This window comes from Notolabrus celidotus, chromosome 19, assembly GCF_009762535.1.
Source record: "Notolabrus celidotus isolate fNotCel1 chromosome 19, fNotCel1.pri, whole genome shotgun sequence".
NCBI classification, from domain to species: Eukaryota; Metazoa; Chordata; class Actinopteri; order Labriformes; family Labridae; genus Notolabrus; species Notolabrus celidotus.
In genome coordinates this window covers 8,955,351-8,971,113 of record NC_048290.1, presented here as the reverse complement: position 1 = coordinate 8,971,113, position 15,763 = coordinate 8,955,351, and the positions used below count along the sequence as shown (strand labels likewise).

Sequence of the window (15,763 nt, the reverse complement as noted above, 5' to 3'; positions counted from 1 at the left end):
GACAGGTTAAGATACTTAATTCTTACAAAATTAGTTGTTTAATTTTGCATATAAAAAATGCAATTCAAATATTTCCTCATTTAATCATTTTTTAATATAAAATGTAAGTCATTTTTTCCTTGTAAAAAACATTGAAAGGTTCCAGCTTTTCTTCATTTGCTGCTTAATTCATACATGAAGTCCTCACTTTGCCTTAATGCAATGCAGGGATAAAAATGTAATGATTTTATGTAGATATAACAGACATAAAAGAGCAATTGTAGGCATTCAGTATGCTTTCTTTTAGCATTTATGCACTTTTCAATAATTCTACTAACATATTTTACTTGAGTAATGTCTACAAAACCATGCTTTCAAATTAGGGATTGCCAAATACATTTAGGTCTGATAATATATCATCTGAAACAGGAGTATTCTGTTATTATATTACCAGTTAAAAACCCTGCAAATCAGTGCCGGTACAATACACACAGAGAAGAAAAACAAACGCAGCTGCAACAAGCTTAAAAGAGAGTAGATGACGTCACTAGTATAATTTTTTCCACTGTCTCAGAGGAGAATAACACAATTGTTGTTTTCAAAATATGTGCTGCAAGTATTCTGAGAGGAAGGAAGTAAGCCCTCAGGTATTAACACAGGGAACCTGAGAAGTCATCACAGGTACTGATGTTTTAAAGGAAATTTAAAGGTGTTTTAATGAAGTATGATGTCTGAATACATTGTCTGTTACTGTGTGTATGTGCGTGTATCAGTCTTTGTCCACTGTCTATCATCTGTCACTCTTTCTCTCCCTCACTCACTTTCCTCCACCACCTCCTTTCCTTTCCTGCAAGTCTCCTAAGCACTGACCTGTTAACAGTGTTGACACGGCCACAGCTAACACTGGCTTTGTGCTGTTTTAAATTAATCCTGCTCATAAGAGCGCCGTCTAAAGCTAAAATGTGGGAGCCTGCTTGTGTGATAACGCTGCTGGCACTTCAGAGCTTGGGTACAAGGGATGTTTGTCGTTCCCACACTGAACTTGGCATGATTTTGTGCTTCTGGCCACGGTGGAAGAACAAAGTGAAAACACTGTTTGAAATGTCTTCCTGGTTCGTCTGAACATGAAGGTACAGATGGAGCAGTCTCAAAAATAATAAATACCTGAAACTCCCTGCAGGTACCCGACAAATCAGATGGTAAATGCAGACTTTCGAAACACGTCAGGACAGCTATGAAGATGAGTGAACACTGTGCTGACAGTCCAAGGCTGCAGAAAGCTGCGTTTGGTGCAGAGAAACAAGAAGTTTATCATTTTTGATTATCTGTTTCCATGTGATTAAACCTCTTTGTGTTGTAGACTCACAAAGTGTCATAAGAATGAGTGTTATTGCTCTTTCTCCTTATGCATAATGAAATAGCTAGGGTTTACAGTTACAGACAATCATGCAGAGGTTCCTTAAAGACAAGCTAGATAGCAGAAAAGAAGAAGGCACTGTCTTTTACGGAGGCAGATGGCCTGTAGGAGTGGAACAACGACATTGTGAAAGCAGAGGTTACAGCCCGAGAGAGTAGGAGTGAATTAATAGGGCATGGCAGACGAGGCAGCACTGAGGGTCAATACATGCACCAATGAAAACATGCCCACATCACGAGAACACAGATGAAAATCCAGCACGGCCGCAATATGGATCCATGGTTACTGTGCACATGCTTCAAACATCATTTTTGGATGCATAATGAATGTTTTATCTTATCGATTGAATGTGCGGTTTAAAGATTACAGCCATGCCAGTGTGCCTGAGAGGCCGTACAGAGTGCACAGCAGTGTTTAAGGCTAAATCATAAAGTCAACAAGATAACTTAATTACATATAACTTTTAACATACTGATGTCTATGTTTACTACATTTACTGTGATTAACCCTGTAAAGCCTGAACCATCAAATAATAGCAATTTTCATATATGGGTTTTAATTTGTATCATATTTGATACATCAGACATTTTGGTGTAGATTTTTTGCTCAAAGTTTCTTATTTTTTAAACAAACTAAAACATACAAACAACATTTTTAGCATTTTATCAACTTTTGAGTTTCCTTCAAATTTTTCCCAAAGTAATTTCAAACCTAGAAATTATTTTCTTCCATATTGCTCGTCAACGTCATACATATTTTGTAGCAAAAAACCTAATTTATTGTAAATTTCTTCTCTGAATTGTTCAATTTTTAGTGGAATTAACTGAACAAAAGACAATTATTTATTAGGGAGCCATGGCGACATTCAACTAGTCATCAATCATCATGATACAGCAGGTTGCATATATAAAAATACAACAGACGTTATAAATATCCCAATTTTGACTCTAAATATACCTAATTATGTCATTTAAACGTGTTCTCAAATAATAGAAAGACTGTATGTTGCTTAATGGAATGAATAATGTATGAAATTTAATACAATTATGATTGACAGGTCTGCAAATCAACGTAGGGTGGAGGAGTTTGTAGATGAGTGGTGTATCTGTATGCTTTTTTAATGGCCCTTGCTCTTGTACACGCTGTAAAATAAAAAGATAAATGAAGGAAAACCTGTCATTTTCTCCTCATACACTAACCACTCTAACTTATACGACATTTGACATATTTCACAAAAGTTTTGCCTTAAAGTTGAAGAAAATTCAGCTTTTACCCTGTGTATTTTACCTCTCGCTTAGCTCTCTAATTTCACGTTCCTTTGCCCTACAACAGCCCTTTAATGCTAACTTTACAGACAACTATTGGACAATTTCTAAAGATGACCTTATAATGGCGCTCGAGGGACAGCTAGGTTACAACAACTAGTCCTGAGGGGGGCCTGAATGTCTGGCCCAATATTGTCACAACAGTTGTAGCAATATGTCATTCATAACCACAAATGTCAACTTACTGCTAGTGTTGGAAGAAAAAAAATCCTTGGAGCAGAGCAGTGCCAGTGAATACAACTCTGTTGGCAAGTGCTATACCTCTAAAATGCATTAGCTAAAGCTAATTAGTGGAACATGTTCCCCGGTGACATTTTCATCCCACTAATGCCAGTGGAAGCAGATGCACTTACTGTGATTCCATTGCTAATTGATATACAGATTCCTAAACCTGTTTGCCAAAGACACCACAGCAACAAAATCTCTTGCTTGTCTTACTTAATGGGAGGCTGTTTCACTAAAATGCTCTCCTTCTTGGTGGCTAACAAATCTGCTCCAGTCAGAGGCATCATCAAGTTTAGGAGCCAGAACTTTAACAACTTTAAGTAAAAGTTCTAGCTTCGAGTTGTCTGTCAGTGTTTCCCATAGAAAGTGTATCATTGGCCAGGATAAAGGATCTATATGTGCACTGGTAATATTTTAAAAAATGTCTTAGCAAATCAAGTAAGCCTGCATTCCAAAGTACAAGTTGTACAGCAGTATCTGAATGTTATTCAAGAGACTCGTGTCTGTGTTTCTCTGCAGTGTTTGACTGTCAGCAGACCAGTTTGTAACAGCACCATAAACCTGAGAGGTAGGGTGAAGACAAACTGACAAACCACAGATGGCTTTGTTTTTTCTTAAGTTCAAATGGTAAAAATAAACCAGGTAAAATAAAGTTCCTTCCAGGTGATGCTGAGATAAAGTGTCAAACATTCCAATCACGTTATCCTTAACTCCAAGTGAATGTGTGCACCAAATTCCAAGACTTTACCTCGAGGTGTTTCTGAGATATTGAGTTTTCTGTCACAAGAACTGGACAGACAGATGGACAAACCCCCAGAAAAACAGTGTCCCTTAAGCCACAGTTGTTGCTGAGGCTTGGGCATAGAGAGCTTCAGATGGTGGGTTCCTGCTGCAGGTTTACTTTAGATATCAGTATCTTCTATGAAATAACTTTGGAAGACTTGTTTTTATTGTCCATGGCGTTTTAATTAGGTATGGGCATTGATTTTCGAATATTCGAATATTCTTTCATTTTGAAAAATCGACCGTATTTGCAAACAGAAGAAGAAGAGTGCAAACTGCATTAGATGGCGAGAGAAGAAGAAAACCTTAGCCACAGCCACGGTGATTTTCTCCGTTTCTGAATCTCACACTTAGACTGTATAAAATATGGACGTAGTATCCGTGACATCACCCATCTGTTTCTGAAGCGCTGTTTTGAGGCCAATCGGCGGCGGCAGCTATATTGCTGCTGTCGAGCAAGGCGGGCTTTGAGCCTCCTAGCCAACAGCTACAGTATTCCCGCCTGTCAATCAAGTCAGCTGTGCCTCTCAAAGTAGAAAACTCATCATCTTAATATCTTCGAAATCACTGTGTTATGAAAAAATTCACCTCCTGTACAGTGTGTGCCGATGAGCTATCCAGACTACACTTTTTTTTTGTACCAGGCTGTAAACATGTTTAATTCTACTGTAAAGTTTGTCTTTTTTGAATGGGTGTGTATGTGGTTTCCAGCCTCAAGTGGACACTCAAATAACTGCAGTTTTTAACATTTCCGCATTGGCTTCAATTCTTGCGGCCGCAGGTTGCCACTTGGTTTTAATGAATGAATTAGGGCTATTTTTGAGCATGTATTGTTCTGAAATATGTCACTTATATTCAGTGTGACTCAATCTTTTACTCCTACTTCACTCTATGTTTAATTTGTAACAATTCTAAGTTCTGCAAAACTTTTTAGCCCCAGTTTTATAAGTAACATTTAAATAAACTGTATTATTATATAGTATATAGGATCTAAAGAGAATACACAGATGCCTCATCCAGAGATGTGGGACTTCACTAAACACACCGTCACAGCTAAGACGCCATCCTCAGCTCATGTGCTTCAGTACTTAAGCCAGAATATTCCAGGTGAGGCAAGGTGAAAAGGAAAACAAGCCTTCAGTGTTGCCTTCAGGGACAAACATTACAACTTTTAACAGAGCCAAAGAGAGATATTAAGAGTCTATAATTAAAATAATGCAGCATAATAAAAACTCTAAAATGAAACTTTTTATAGCAGCAGTAAAAAATAACGAGCCCACTCAACAATAAAAGTATTCAGTGTTGGAGTGCAGGTTGTAATAAAAGTCACATAACTGGACAGGAAATAATAAAGAGGATTAAATCAACTATTGTGCTGCTGACAAAATGTTAATACTCTGACTGTAAAGCACAGAAAGAAGACAGTTCATTTTCTGGTGCTTGATTTTGAGGCATACAACTACCGAGTTATTCATCTCTCTTACCCACAGAAGTAGTGATGTAACAGGAAACCTTGGACATGAGGTACGATTAAAACCAGTGGGATGAAAAATTCATATCAGTACTCTTTTTAATCAGCATGTGGCGCTGTCTGCAGTTGACTTTCCACATCACTTGCATCAGTAGCTAAACAGAGAGACCTGCAGATGTAGCAGCAGAAAATTAAGGTTTTAACAGTTGAAGATGCATCACCCATGTTTCACATGCATAAACAACGATACCCTGGCGGCCTGCCAAAATATATTTTATGACCATTTTAGCATTTTCTCTATTTCATTCATTTGAGATTGCCACCCGACATCCTTAAACTTCTCCACATCTTTTCTGCCGGTAACAGACAGAGAGAGATGCAGCAGGCCATGTAGCAGATACATAAAAGACAACATCACAACAATGTAAGAGCTCATGCCTCCTCTGAAGTTCCACAGCGTCCACATCTCTGCAGACTTCTAGTCTGTGAACACCACAGCGTTGGTAAAGAAGGCCCAGCAGCGGTTACACTTCCTGAGGGTGCTCAGGTAGGAACATCTGAACACACAGCTGCTGGTGACCTTCTATCATTCCTCAATTGAGAGCCTGCTGACCTACGCTGTCACGTTGTGGTACTCCAGCTGCACTGAGGCCGACCAGAAGAGGCTGCAGAGGGTGGTTAACACAGCACAGAAGATCATCGGCTGCCCTCTGCCCTCCCTAAGTGACATCTACAGCTTCCGCTGTCTCAGCAGAGCCAGGAACATGCTGAAGGACACCACTCATCCTGGTTTCCACCTCTTTGACCTGTTGCCCTCTGGCCGACAGTACAGGTCTATACAGTCCAGAACCAACAGACTAAGGGACAGCTTCTTCCCCAAAGCTGTCATCATACTCAACTCAAACCTGCACTGACAAAACCCGGACTGATAACACTTCCCCCATACAATAACTACCTCCACTCTCTGTGCAATATTCGTTATTCATTTATTTATTCATTCAACTACCCTGCACTGATATCTTGTCTTGCCGGTTTTTGTCTTGTCTTTGTTTTCTTTGTGCAACAACATCTACCTCTTGTGTTGTTATATTATATTGTGTGTGCACTTTAAAGGAGCTGCTCTCCAAAATCTCATTTGTACTATGTACAATGAAAATAAAGGCTTTCAAGTCAATTCAATTCAATTCAATTCAATTCAATTCAATTCAATTCAAGGAGTTATGCAAACATTTTTACCATTATCCTATTTTTAGCTATTATTTTACCTCATATCTTAAGAATCTAAGAGAACATGCAGATTTCGCCTAATGGTTAAGTTGTACACCAAAGTAGCTAGCGGCTCATGTTCAAATCTGACCTGCGAGTCTGCGACCCCTTCCCATATGTCATTCCCCCACTATATCTCCTAGTTTACACCTCTATCCACTGTCCTCTTCTCTCTTATAAAGGTGTAAAAACCCCAAAAATATAACTTAAAGGGGAAAAAAATAATCAAATTCTCATGTCCTTTCAAAATAAAAGCACAGTTGTTATCAAAGCAGGGAATAACTAACCTGGATGTAAGGCAGTAAAAAAAAGGCAAAATAAAAGCATCACTTATAATAGCAAATATATTTTTTGCACCACTTCTTCTTTTACATAATAACTAAATTTATTGGTAACATTCTCAATTCTTAACCATAATTGTGCTTTACTTTGGGACAAAGCTTTGAAAATGTTGCAGCTCCTTTTTCCTTTTCAAAAATGTCATAAAATGACATACAGCTATTAGTCAGATGTCAGAGATGAACTTTAACATTTTATTTATTTATTTATTTTGCATTTCCAAACATAGCAGCCGCATCCACTTTGCCACATTCTGTCACATAATAAAAATGTTTGAAAAGCTGTCCCACTTTGTTATTGTAACGGCGGCCCTGTCACAATGCCGTCACTCAGAATGATGCTGCACTGCCACGTACCTCTGAGGCTTTGGTCCTGATTCAAAGAGGATAACAACCCTGGGCCATAACTAAAGAAAAGGACACCGAGGTTATGTGGACTATTTTCACAAGGCTCATTTTTACCACTTGAGAAATACACAAAAAAAATTCAGTAGCGAGTTGAGAACGGAACCCCAAAATACATCAATGACAAAAACAGATGAGAAGGCCATAGTGAGGCTGTCGGGATGGTGATTTCTTCAATGTTTCCTTCTTTTCCTTTACCTCCCATTCCTTCTCTCTCTACTTCAATAGGCTTAGCTGCTTATTTGTCACATTTACATTTGAAAACCCCATGTCTCACCAGCATTATAAAGGCAGGCCAGAGGACACTGTCGCTCTTTATGTGACAGCTAAAGTAGCCATTAGGAAGCTGAAAAGAGACTGAAGTTAATCAGTGTTCTGTAACGGTGAGTTTTGGGAAGTTGGGAAACTGCTGTGCATATAGGATTCAAAGTTCTCGACTGGGACAGTTGCCAATTCATTATATTTGATTCAAAGGGGGACAGAGAAAAAGGTTTGATGAGCGCCACACAAGGTGAGTCTCTTTTAACGAGCTGGCTTGTTATATAACTTCCTGGACATTATCTTCTTCCACGTTGGCTGCCAAAACCAGTGACATGGAGCGTCCATTATATTCACAAAGGGAGACATCTATACGTCAAACACTGATACGCCTTAACAGACCGAACAGAGCAGCATTATGTGATGGCCTCAAAGGGAGAAGGTCTGGAAAAAAAATCTGTCTATGGAAGACTACGCATTTCATATTTCTAAAAAGCCCTGGCCTGTGTTTAATATTTAATCATCGGAAATGCTCGGTGCACTTTAATCATGATGACAAGAACCTTCCATCAATTACACACAATCGATGGTAGACCTGTCCATCCTGAGGAGGGAGAGAGAGCTACATGATCCATGGACACAACGGTAGATGTGAAGAAGGTCAATATATAATCAGCTTTCTTGGGAAATACTTCTACAGAGAGTTATTGAAGTATGAATTAAGGGAAGGTCAACAACTAGAGTAGTTTGAGAAGTTGTTAATACGGCGATGAGAACACTGACACAGGACTTCCACCAGGTCTGTGTCCGGTCCGTCTCCAATCCATTGCGGTCCGGCTCCATGCGCTCTCGTCCGTCAACACCCACCGGTTGTGTTTTTGGAACCCAGCACAGAGCAGGACCACCAGACAGCTGGAGTCATGTGACCGAGGTTTTCCCATGGCAATCACTCCTCCTCCTCTCCTCGCCCATGTGGTCTTTATCAGCCTCTGAAAACCTCTGACTTGATGACTACAGGCCTGCCTCCACTCTAAGTGAAATTCATTTGTCATAGTTAAGTTAAAAACAATCTATCGATAACACAGAGTGTTTTATTCTGAAAATTAACCAGGTTTTTATTTTGTTTTGGTGCCTGACTTCCTGTCCCGCTCCATCTGCTCTGTGCTGAATTGATGCATCGTGCTCCAGTGTCCAGCAAATATAGGAGTCTTGCGTATCTGATCCTTTGCATTCCAACCTGCCAGATCAGACACACAGCCAGAATGCAACGGAGTGGATCCAGTGGGAGTTAACACATTGACTAGAATTGAAACCTATAAGATCCGGTGCCGTGAAGGATCGGAAATGGATCTGGTGGAATTCGGCCTTGAGGTAGATGTTTGTTAATGCAAAGAGAGAGAAGTAACAGGCACTCCTCTTTTCAGGCACAAGCTTGGAGACAAAAATACTTTTCATTAGAAAACTACTGTGTCAGTCTGTTTGTTTGTTACTTGCAAACTTGTCATTTGGCTTTTTTTATCTGTGGTTCAAGGCTAATGATGTTACCTAAAATGAGATGAGTTGAAACATGTCGCTCATCGCGCTGCACCACGTCAAATCTGACACCTAGAAATTTCACACCTCGCTAATTTTCCACAAAACAGATGAGCACAAATGACGTAATTATATGAATAATAGCGAATGAAAATCTTTACAAAGCTTCATTATTTATCTTTTAGACTGACAGATGCTCTTTTTGTCTTCCAGTGTTCCTCTATCTCCGCTCTTCTCTCTCTTTTCCACTCTGCATCTGTGTCTTTCCTCTGCCTCCTCCTGTCTCTGCCTGACTCAGGCGTTGCCTCAGTCCAAGTCAGCGCTGCAGTAATCAGCTCTACGGCGCAACTGTGACTGTCAAACTAGAAGTAGCTTGAGACAAAGAAGCTAAACAGACAAAAACCACTTGAGTCAGAAGTTGCATTCAAACTTTTTGCTCTGAATTCCCAAGTAGCTAAGTGGGCCATTTGCATGTGTGTGTGTGAAGTTCTGTATATTATTTATGTGTGTGCGTTAGTGTGTGTGTGTAATATTAATGGGTGGAAAATGTAGGCAGAAGTTGCAACCACCTGCACATTAAGAGAACATTAGTGAAGTCTCTGCCACAGTGTAAAGTCATGAAGTTCAGTATGGGTTTGCAGAAAGGAAGAGTACACTGTGGATTAGCTACAGGCACCAGAGGGGGGAATGAGAACATCAGGTCCCGACCCAGTTGGTGGCTTTAGTTCAGTATTGGGCAGTGAAAATATTCCCCTGAGGGTGACAGAAGAATTTCAGCTTTCTGGAAGAAGTCAAGCTCAGGGCAAAGTCTGACCCAGTTCTCAAAGGGCACACTATCACAATGAACTCAGCGAGTGCACAAGTGGGAAGATCATCCATAAAATAGCAGATGTAAAAAATTGAGTTGTATTATTTAGATGGAATGGCTGATGCCAGGCTTCAAGAGCACTGGTTGATACAATTGCCAAACACACTGACACCCAAAAATCATTAAGAGGAACTTTAGAGAAAACTACTGGACAGAGGAAGCTTGAGCTAAACGTCACATCTGAAGATATCTGAGGATTGCTGTGAGACTGTGACACCAACTCCAGAGGGGAGAAGGGTGTCTAAGCCAATTTTTGAGTCCAACCTAAAAGGCTTTTTGTGTCACATGGATCAGATCACTACTCTCTTTGCCTTATAAACGCTGTTTAACTTCCACTGTGTGAAGGATATGTTGAGTAGCTTATGTGTTAAAGGATTGAAGATATTGAGTGCCTTTGCAGGGACTTGAGTATCCCAGTTTTGATCAGGTTTTTTAAGTATCCTGTTTTTGCGTTTGTGCAAACCCAGATATACCTTTTTCCAAGTTTTGGGAAACTGGATTTTGCTTCCTGAGAAACTCCAAATAAAAAGGGGGAGCTGTGGCATGTATACCACTTACCCTGGTTTCTAAAAACAGCCAACCACCTGCTCAGGTGACGTACTAGCAAAACCAACATGGTGGCATCTTACTTCTGGAGCAACTAAGAAGCTCTCTCCTCCTGTTGCTGGAAATGAGGTGGATATGCTTCATCTGCAATGCCATGTTGGCATTTAATCATGCTGAGCCCACAAAAAGACACAGTGCTCTCATTTTTCTCAAGATTTCAAAATTTGCTGTTGTATGTGTTGTAAAAACAAAACATCACAGGCGCCTCTGCAAATCAGATACACTAATCAGAAACGTGGGTACAAGTATTAATCATAATAATATAATGAAGAATAACCAGGTTTCTCTGTGTGCATGTTAACACCATACACTGAATATAATTAAAATCAGGATAAGGCTCATAACCTGGATACTCAAGCATTTGAATGCACTCTTGGGTAAAAAAAACCTTTTGTGTAAAGGATGAAAGCTTCATGTGTTCAATTCAAGTTGCAGAGGTTCCTCTCAAAGCAAAGTCAATTTGGCTCGAGTGTGATCCTGCCTTAATCAACTCCATAGAAATACAGTATACGAAGCTGGGCCTGACCCTGGACAAGAAAAGAGCATTTTTGGCTGGACTTACGGCTGGAAAAAACTAGTCGCCATACGTTGGAAACCTCCACACTCACTCTCTTTCCGAGCATGGGTTCTAACTTATTTGGACATTGTTTATTAGGAGTTGTCAAAAGCCAGAGTCCACAGAGCTAAAGCCTCTGCTATACAGGCTTGGTATTCACTTCTAACAAGCCTCCCTGGGTTTCAGGTGTAATATGTAACTGAGGTTTGTAGTTCTGGATCCGAGGAATGGGTGGGTTTTATTTGGGTTTTTATTTTTATTTTTATTTTTTTCTTATTATATTAATTTATTATGATTATTACTATCATTATTATTTTATTTTAATTGGGTATTCATGGTATTTGTATATAAGCCTTTGTATGGGTATGTGAATATGTACTCTATTTTTTGTAATGTCCATATGTCTATCCATACTTTATTTTTCTGTATTCTTTGTATTTTATGGAAAGAAAAAATAAAATAAAATTTGATCACAAAAAAGAAATACAGTATACGCTTTATTTTTATTTTTACTATTTTATTTTTATTTTTATTATTATTATTATTATTATTATTATTATTATTATTATATATATTTTTTATATATAATTTTTATATATTTTGTATTTACATATATATGTTTATTTTTTCTTTATTTTCCTTATTATATATATATTTTGTATTTCTTCATTACATAGTTGGTAAGAAATGTAGAAATTGAGTGTCAAGCTGTGAAAAATCAAAATAAACAGTTAAAAAAAAAGAAATAAAGTATAAGCTAGTATCAGTGTTTCATATTTCTATATCAGCAGATGTCTTGCATCTGGGGATTTCAATAAGTCTTTTACAGCATATCTCTTATCCATTATCTCGTATTAAAAGAATCATTGATTGTACTTAAGACTTTAAAACTAATATAAAAATCCTCCACACTTGTCTTACTGGTGCTATTGCTGATTTTTTTATTATTTAAAGTACTTTAAATGCCTTTTGCCTAAACAAACTCAGTTGTTTTCTTAAGAGATCTTCAAACACGTTCTCATGTAACTTGTGTGTCGTTGGTGAAATACTGACACCACCAGTAAATGTACAGCAAGCATATAAGGATGGGAACCTTAGCCTTCAGCTGAGATAATAATAAAGGCTCTCACTATTATAGTTTTTCATTGTGGATCAATTTAAACAGGATTATGCAAACAGCAACCTCCTGCAGCCAAAACAGTATGTTCCTCTTAATGTCATGAAGTGTGAATCCTCCTCATAAGCCTTTGAAGTCGGCCACAGTCAGAACTTCCCTCCTCCTGACACACCCACGTAGGCATCCAGCCACCCCTTAACTGTAACAGCACCCCAGTATTATTATATCTATTTTCATGTATGTGGACATGTAAATACTGGATAATGGATGAGGCCTCATAGTAAACAGTACCCGTGCCCCCTCCTCCTCTTCCCGCCTTTATAAATGATTCAGGGTGTCACCAGATAAGGAGGGGGCAGCCTCATTACCAGACCAAAGGACTTGTTGCTACATCTGAGCCCGCTTGCTGCTGGGAATAATACGCCTCTCATGTGAGGTGCACTGCAGGATCGAGTGACTGAGATGAAAGGCGCTCATATGCAACACAACCTTTTATATTTCACCGGCACATTCCTGTACTGTTATTATGATGGAACAAGACAGACTCATATGCTTTCTGCTTTAGTTGTAGATGCTGTTAAGGATGCACTCTAGAAAACCTCTCCATCCAACTATCACCAACCACAGTCTAAAACCACCAACTATTCTATTTTCTATAGTCTATTTTCTTCAACAAGAAGTGAGTCTAACTAAAAGTGAAAGGAATGAAGCTCACCATGGGTACTGAGGAGGAAAGACGATGTCTCGAGGGAGCTGGCATGGGGTTTCCGCAGGAACACTCTGACACAGGTCATGTTGGAGTGAGCATGCTAGCTGCCACTGCAGACGAGATTGGGTTCAGGCACTATGGGGAAGAGAGGAGAGGAAACTTGATGCTTGTTTGTGGGTGTATGTGTCTGTGTGTTTATGCAGGCGGAGAACGATAGAAAATGGTTAAAAATTGTTCTTTAAAAGTTGCACGTTATGTTTTAGACAACAGAAGGGTGCGTCCTTTTTTGAAAGTCTCACAAGTACAAAGACTCAACCTGTTTGTTTTCCAAGCATCTTGTTATATGTAAGTGGTCAAGGCTTGATCACAGTTCTCAATTTTAGATGCAGACTATATACAATTAAATGTGAACATACATTTTTTTATTGATTAATTAACTTACCTTGCATGTTAAAATACACACAAAATACAGTATTTCTACTGGTGCATCTCAAAAAATGGAATATCGTGAATTTTCGGACAGTTATTTAAGACAGCAAACATTTTATATATTCTAGACCAGGGGTTCCCAAACTTTTCAGCCCGCGACCCCCAAAATATAGGTGCCAAAGACTTGCGACCCCCACTGTCCCTCAAAGTGATTTAATGTGGTTTCATTTAGCTGGTCTAGAGAAAATTAGCCTACCTATATGAGCATGTGGATGTGTTTCCTGTGCTGTTATGAATTAACCTGCTGCTACTGATGCTTTTGATAATTAACTGTTCACTAACCCTAAACTTAGGAGTCATCTGGCAAAAAGAAAGGCAGAAAACTCATTACATTTTCTATTTTCAAGGTTTTAATTCAAGTTTAGCTACTATTTTTCGACCCGACCCACACTTTGGGAACCGCTGTTCTAGACTTATTCCATGTAAACTAAAAATGGTTTAATATTTTACTTTGATATTGTACTTATATATTATACTTTGCCAGTCCATAGGGACTTGGCTAAGGAACCTGAGGGGTTCAAGTCCCAGTAAGGACCAAGTTTGGAAATTAGACTGGTTGATGGAGAAATGCTCGTTCGTTGGCCTGGGCCCTGCCAAGGCAAGGCACCGAACCTCCAACTGCTTGGGGGAGCGCAGCATTCTCACTCTGACATCTTTCTATTAATGCATATCCATAGCATGAGTGTGTATATCACTATGTGTGTCTATTAATGATGGGAAGTGAGGGTTAGGGTTAGGGTTAGGGTTGTGATTAGTGTTCCGGTTAGGGTTATGATTAGGGTTAAGATTAGGGTTAGGGTTAGGGTTAGGGTTAGGGGTTAGGGTTAGGGGTTAGGGTTAGAGTTAGGGTTCGGGTTAGGATTGGGGTTAAGATTACGGTTAGGGTTAGAATTAGGGTTATGATTAGGCTTAGGGTTAGGAATTTTGTTTAGGGTTAGGGTTAGGGTAAGGGTTAGGATTAGGGTTAAGATTAGGGTTAGGATTGGGGTTAAGATTAGGGTTAGGGTTAGAATTAGGGTTAGGGTTAGGGTTAGGATTAGGGTTAGGGTTAGGATTAGGGTTAAGATTAGGCTTAGGGTTAGGAATTTTGTTTAGGGTTAGGGTAAGGGTTAGGATTAGGGTTAGGGTTAGAGTTAGGGTTAGGGTTATAATTAGGGTTAGAGTTAGGGTTAGGGTTATAATTAGGGTTATGATTAGGGTTAGGGTAAGGGTTAGGGTAAGGGTAAGGGTTAGGATTAGGATTAGGATTAGGGTTAGGGTAAGGGTTGTGATTGGGTCAGGGTTAGGGTTGTGTTTAGGATTAGGGTTGGGGTTAGAATTAGGGTTCGGGTTAGGGTTAGGGTTATGATTAGGGTTAGGGTTAGGGTTGTGCTTAGGGTTAGGGTTAGGGTTATGATTAGGGTTAGGGTTATGATTAGGGTTAGGGTTAGGGTTACGATTAGGGTTAGGATTAGGGTTAGGATTAGGGTTAGAGTTAGGATTACGGTTAGGATTAGGGTTAGGGTTAGGTTTGGGTTAGGGTTAGGGTTATGAATAGGGTTAGGGTTAGGGTTAGGGTTGGGGTTAGATTAGGGTTAGGGTTAGGGTTATGGTTAGGATTAGGGTTAGGGTTAGGGTTGGGGTTGGGTTAGGGTTAGGGTTGTGATTAGGGTTAGGGTTGTGATTAGGGTAAGGGTTAGGGTTAGAACCAGAACCAAACTCATGCAAACAGAACCAGAACCAATCTCAAGCAAACAGAACCAGAAGCAAACTCAATTAAACAGAACCAGTACCAAACTCAAGCAAACAGAACCAGAACCAAACTCAAGCAAACAGAACCAGAAGCAAAAGCAAACAGAACCAGAACCAGAACCGAACAAGAACCGAACAAGAACCGAACAAGAACCGAACCAGAACCGGAACCAAACTAAAGCAATCCGAACCAGAACCGGACCAGAACCGAACCAGAACCAAACGGGACCGAACCGGAACCGAACGAGAGCCGAACCAGAACCGAACCAGAACCAAACTCAAGCAATCAGAACCAGAACGAGTAGCAAGCAGAACCAAACCGAACCAGAACCAAACTGAACCAAAGCAGAACCGAACCAGAGCCGAACCAGAACCGAACCAGAACCGAACCACAATCAGAACCAAACTCAAGCAATCAGAACCAGAAGCAGAACCAGAACCGAACCCGAACCAAACCGAACCAGAACCAAACTGGACTGATGCAGAACCGAACCAGAACCAAATCAGAAACAAACCAGAACCAAACCAGAACCGAACCAGAACCAGAACCGAACCGAACCAAAACCAAAACCGAACCAGAACAAAACTCAAGCAATCAGAACAAGAACCAAAAACAAACTCAAGCAAACAGAACCAGAACCAACTCAAGCAAACAGAACCAGAACCAAACTCAAACAGAACCAGAAC

The 15,763-nt window shown here is 39.6% G+C and overlaps 1 protein-coding gene across 1 annotated transcript in view; it reads right to left on the bottom strand.

Moving 5' to 3' along the window:
- Positions 1–15,763, bottom strand: part of LOC117831469 (regulator of G-protein signaling 3-like) — a 49,598-nt gene that overhangs the window by 16,792 nt on the left and 17,043 nt on the right. The window contains exon 3 of the mRNA XM_034710178.1: positions 12,863–12,991. Coding sequence (XP_034566069.1) covers positions 12,863–12,941 — 79 coding nt within the window. The 5' untranslated portion in view covers positions 12,942–12,991. The remainder of the gene's footprint in view (positions 1–12,862; positions 12,992–15,763) is intronic.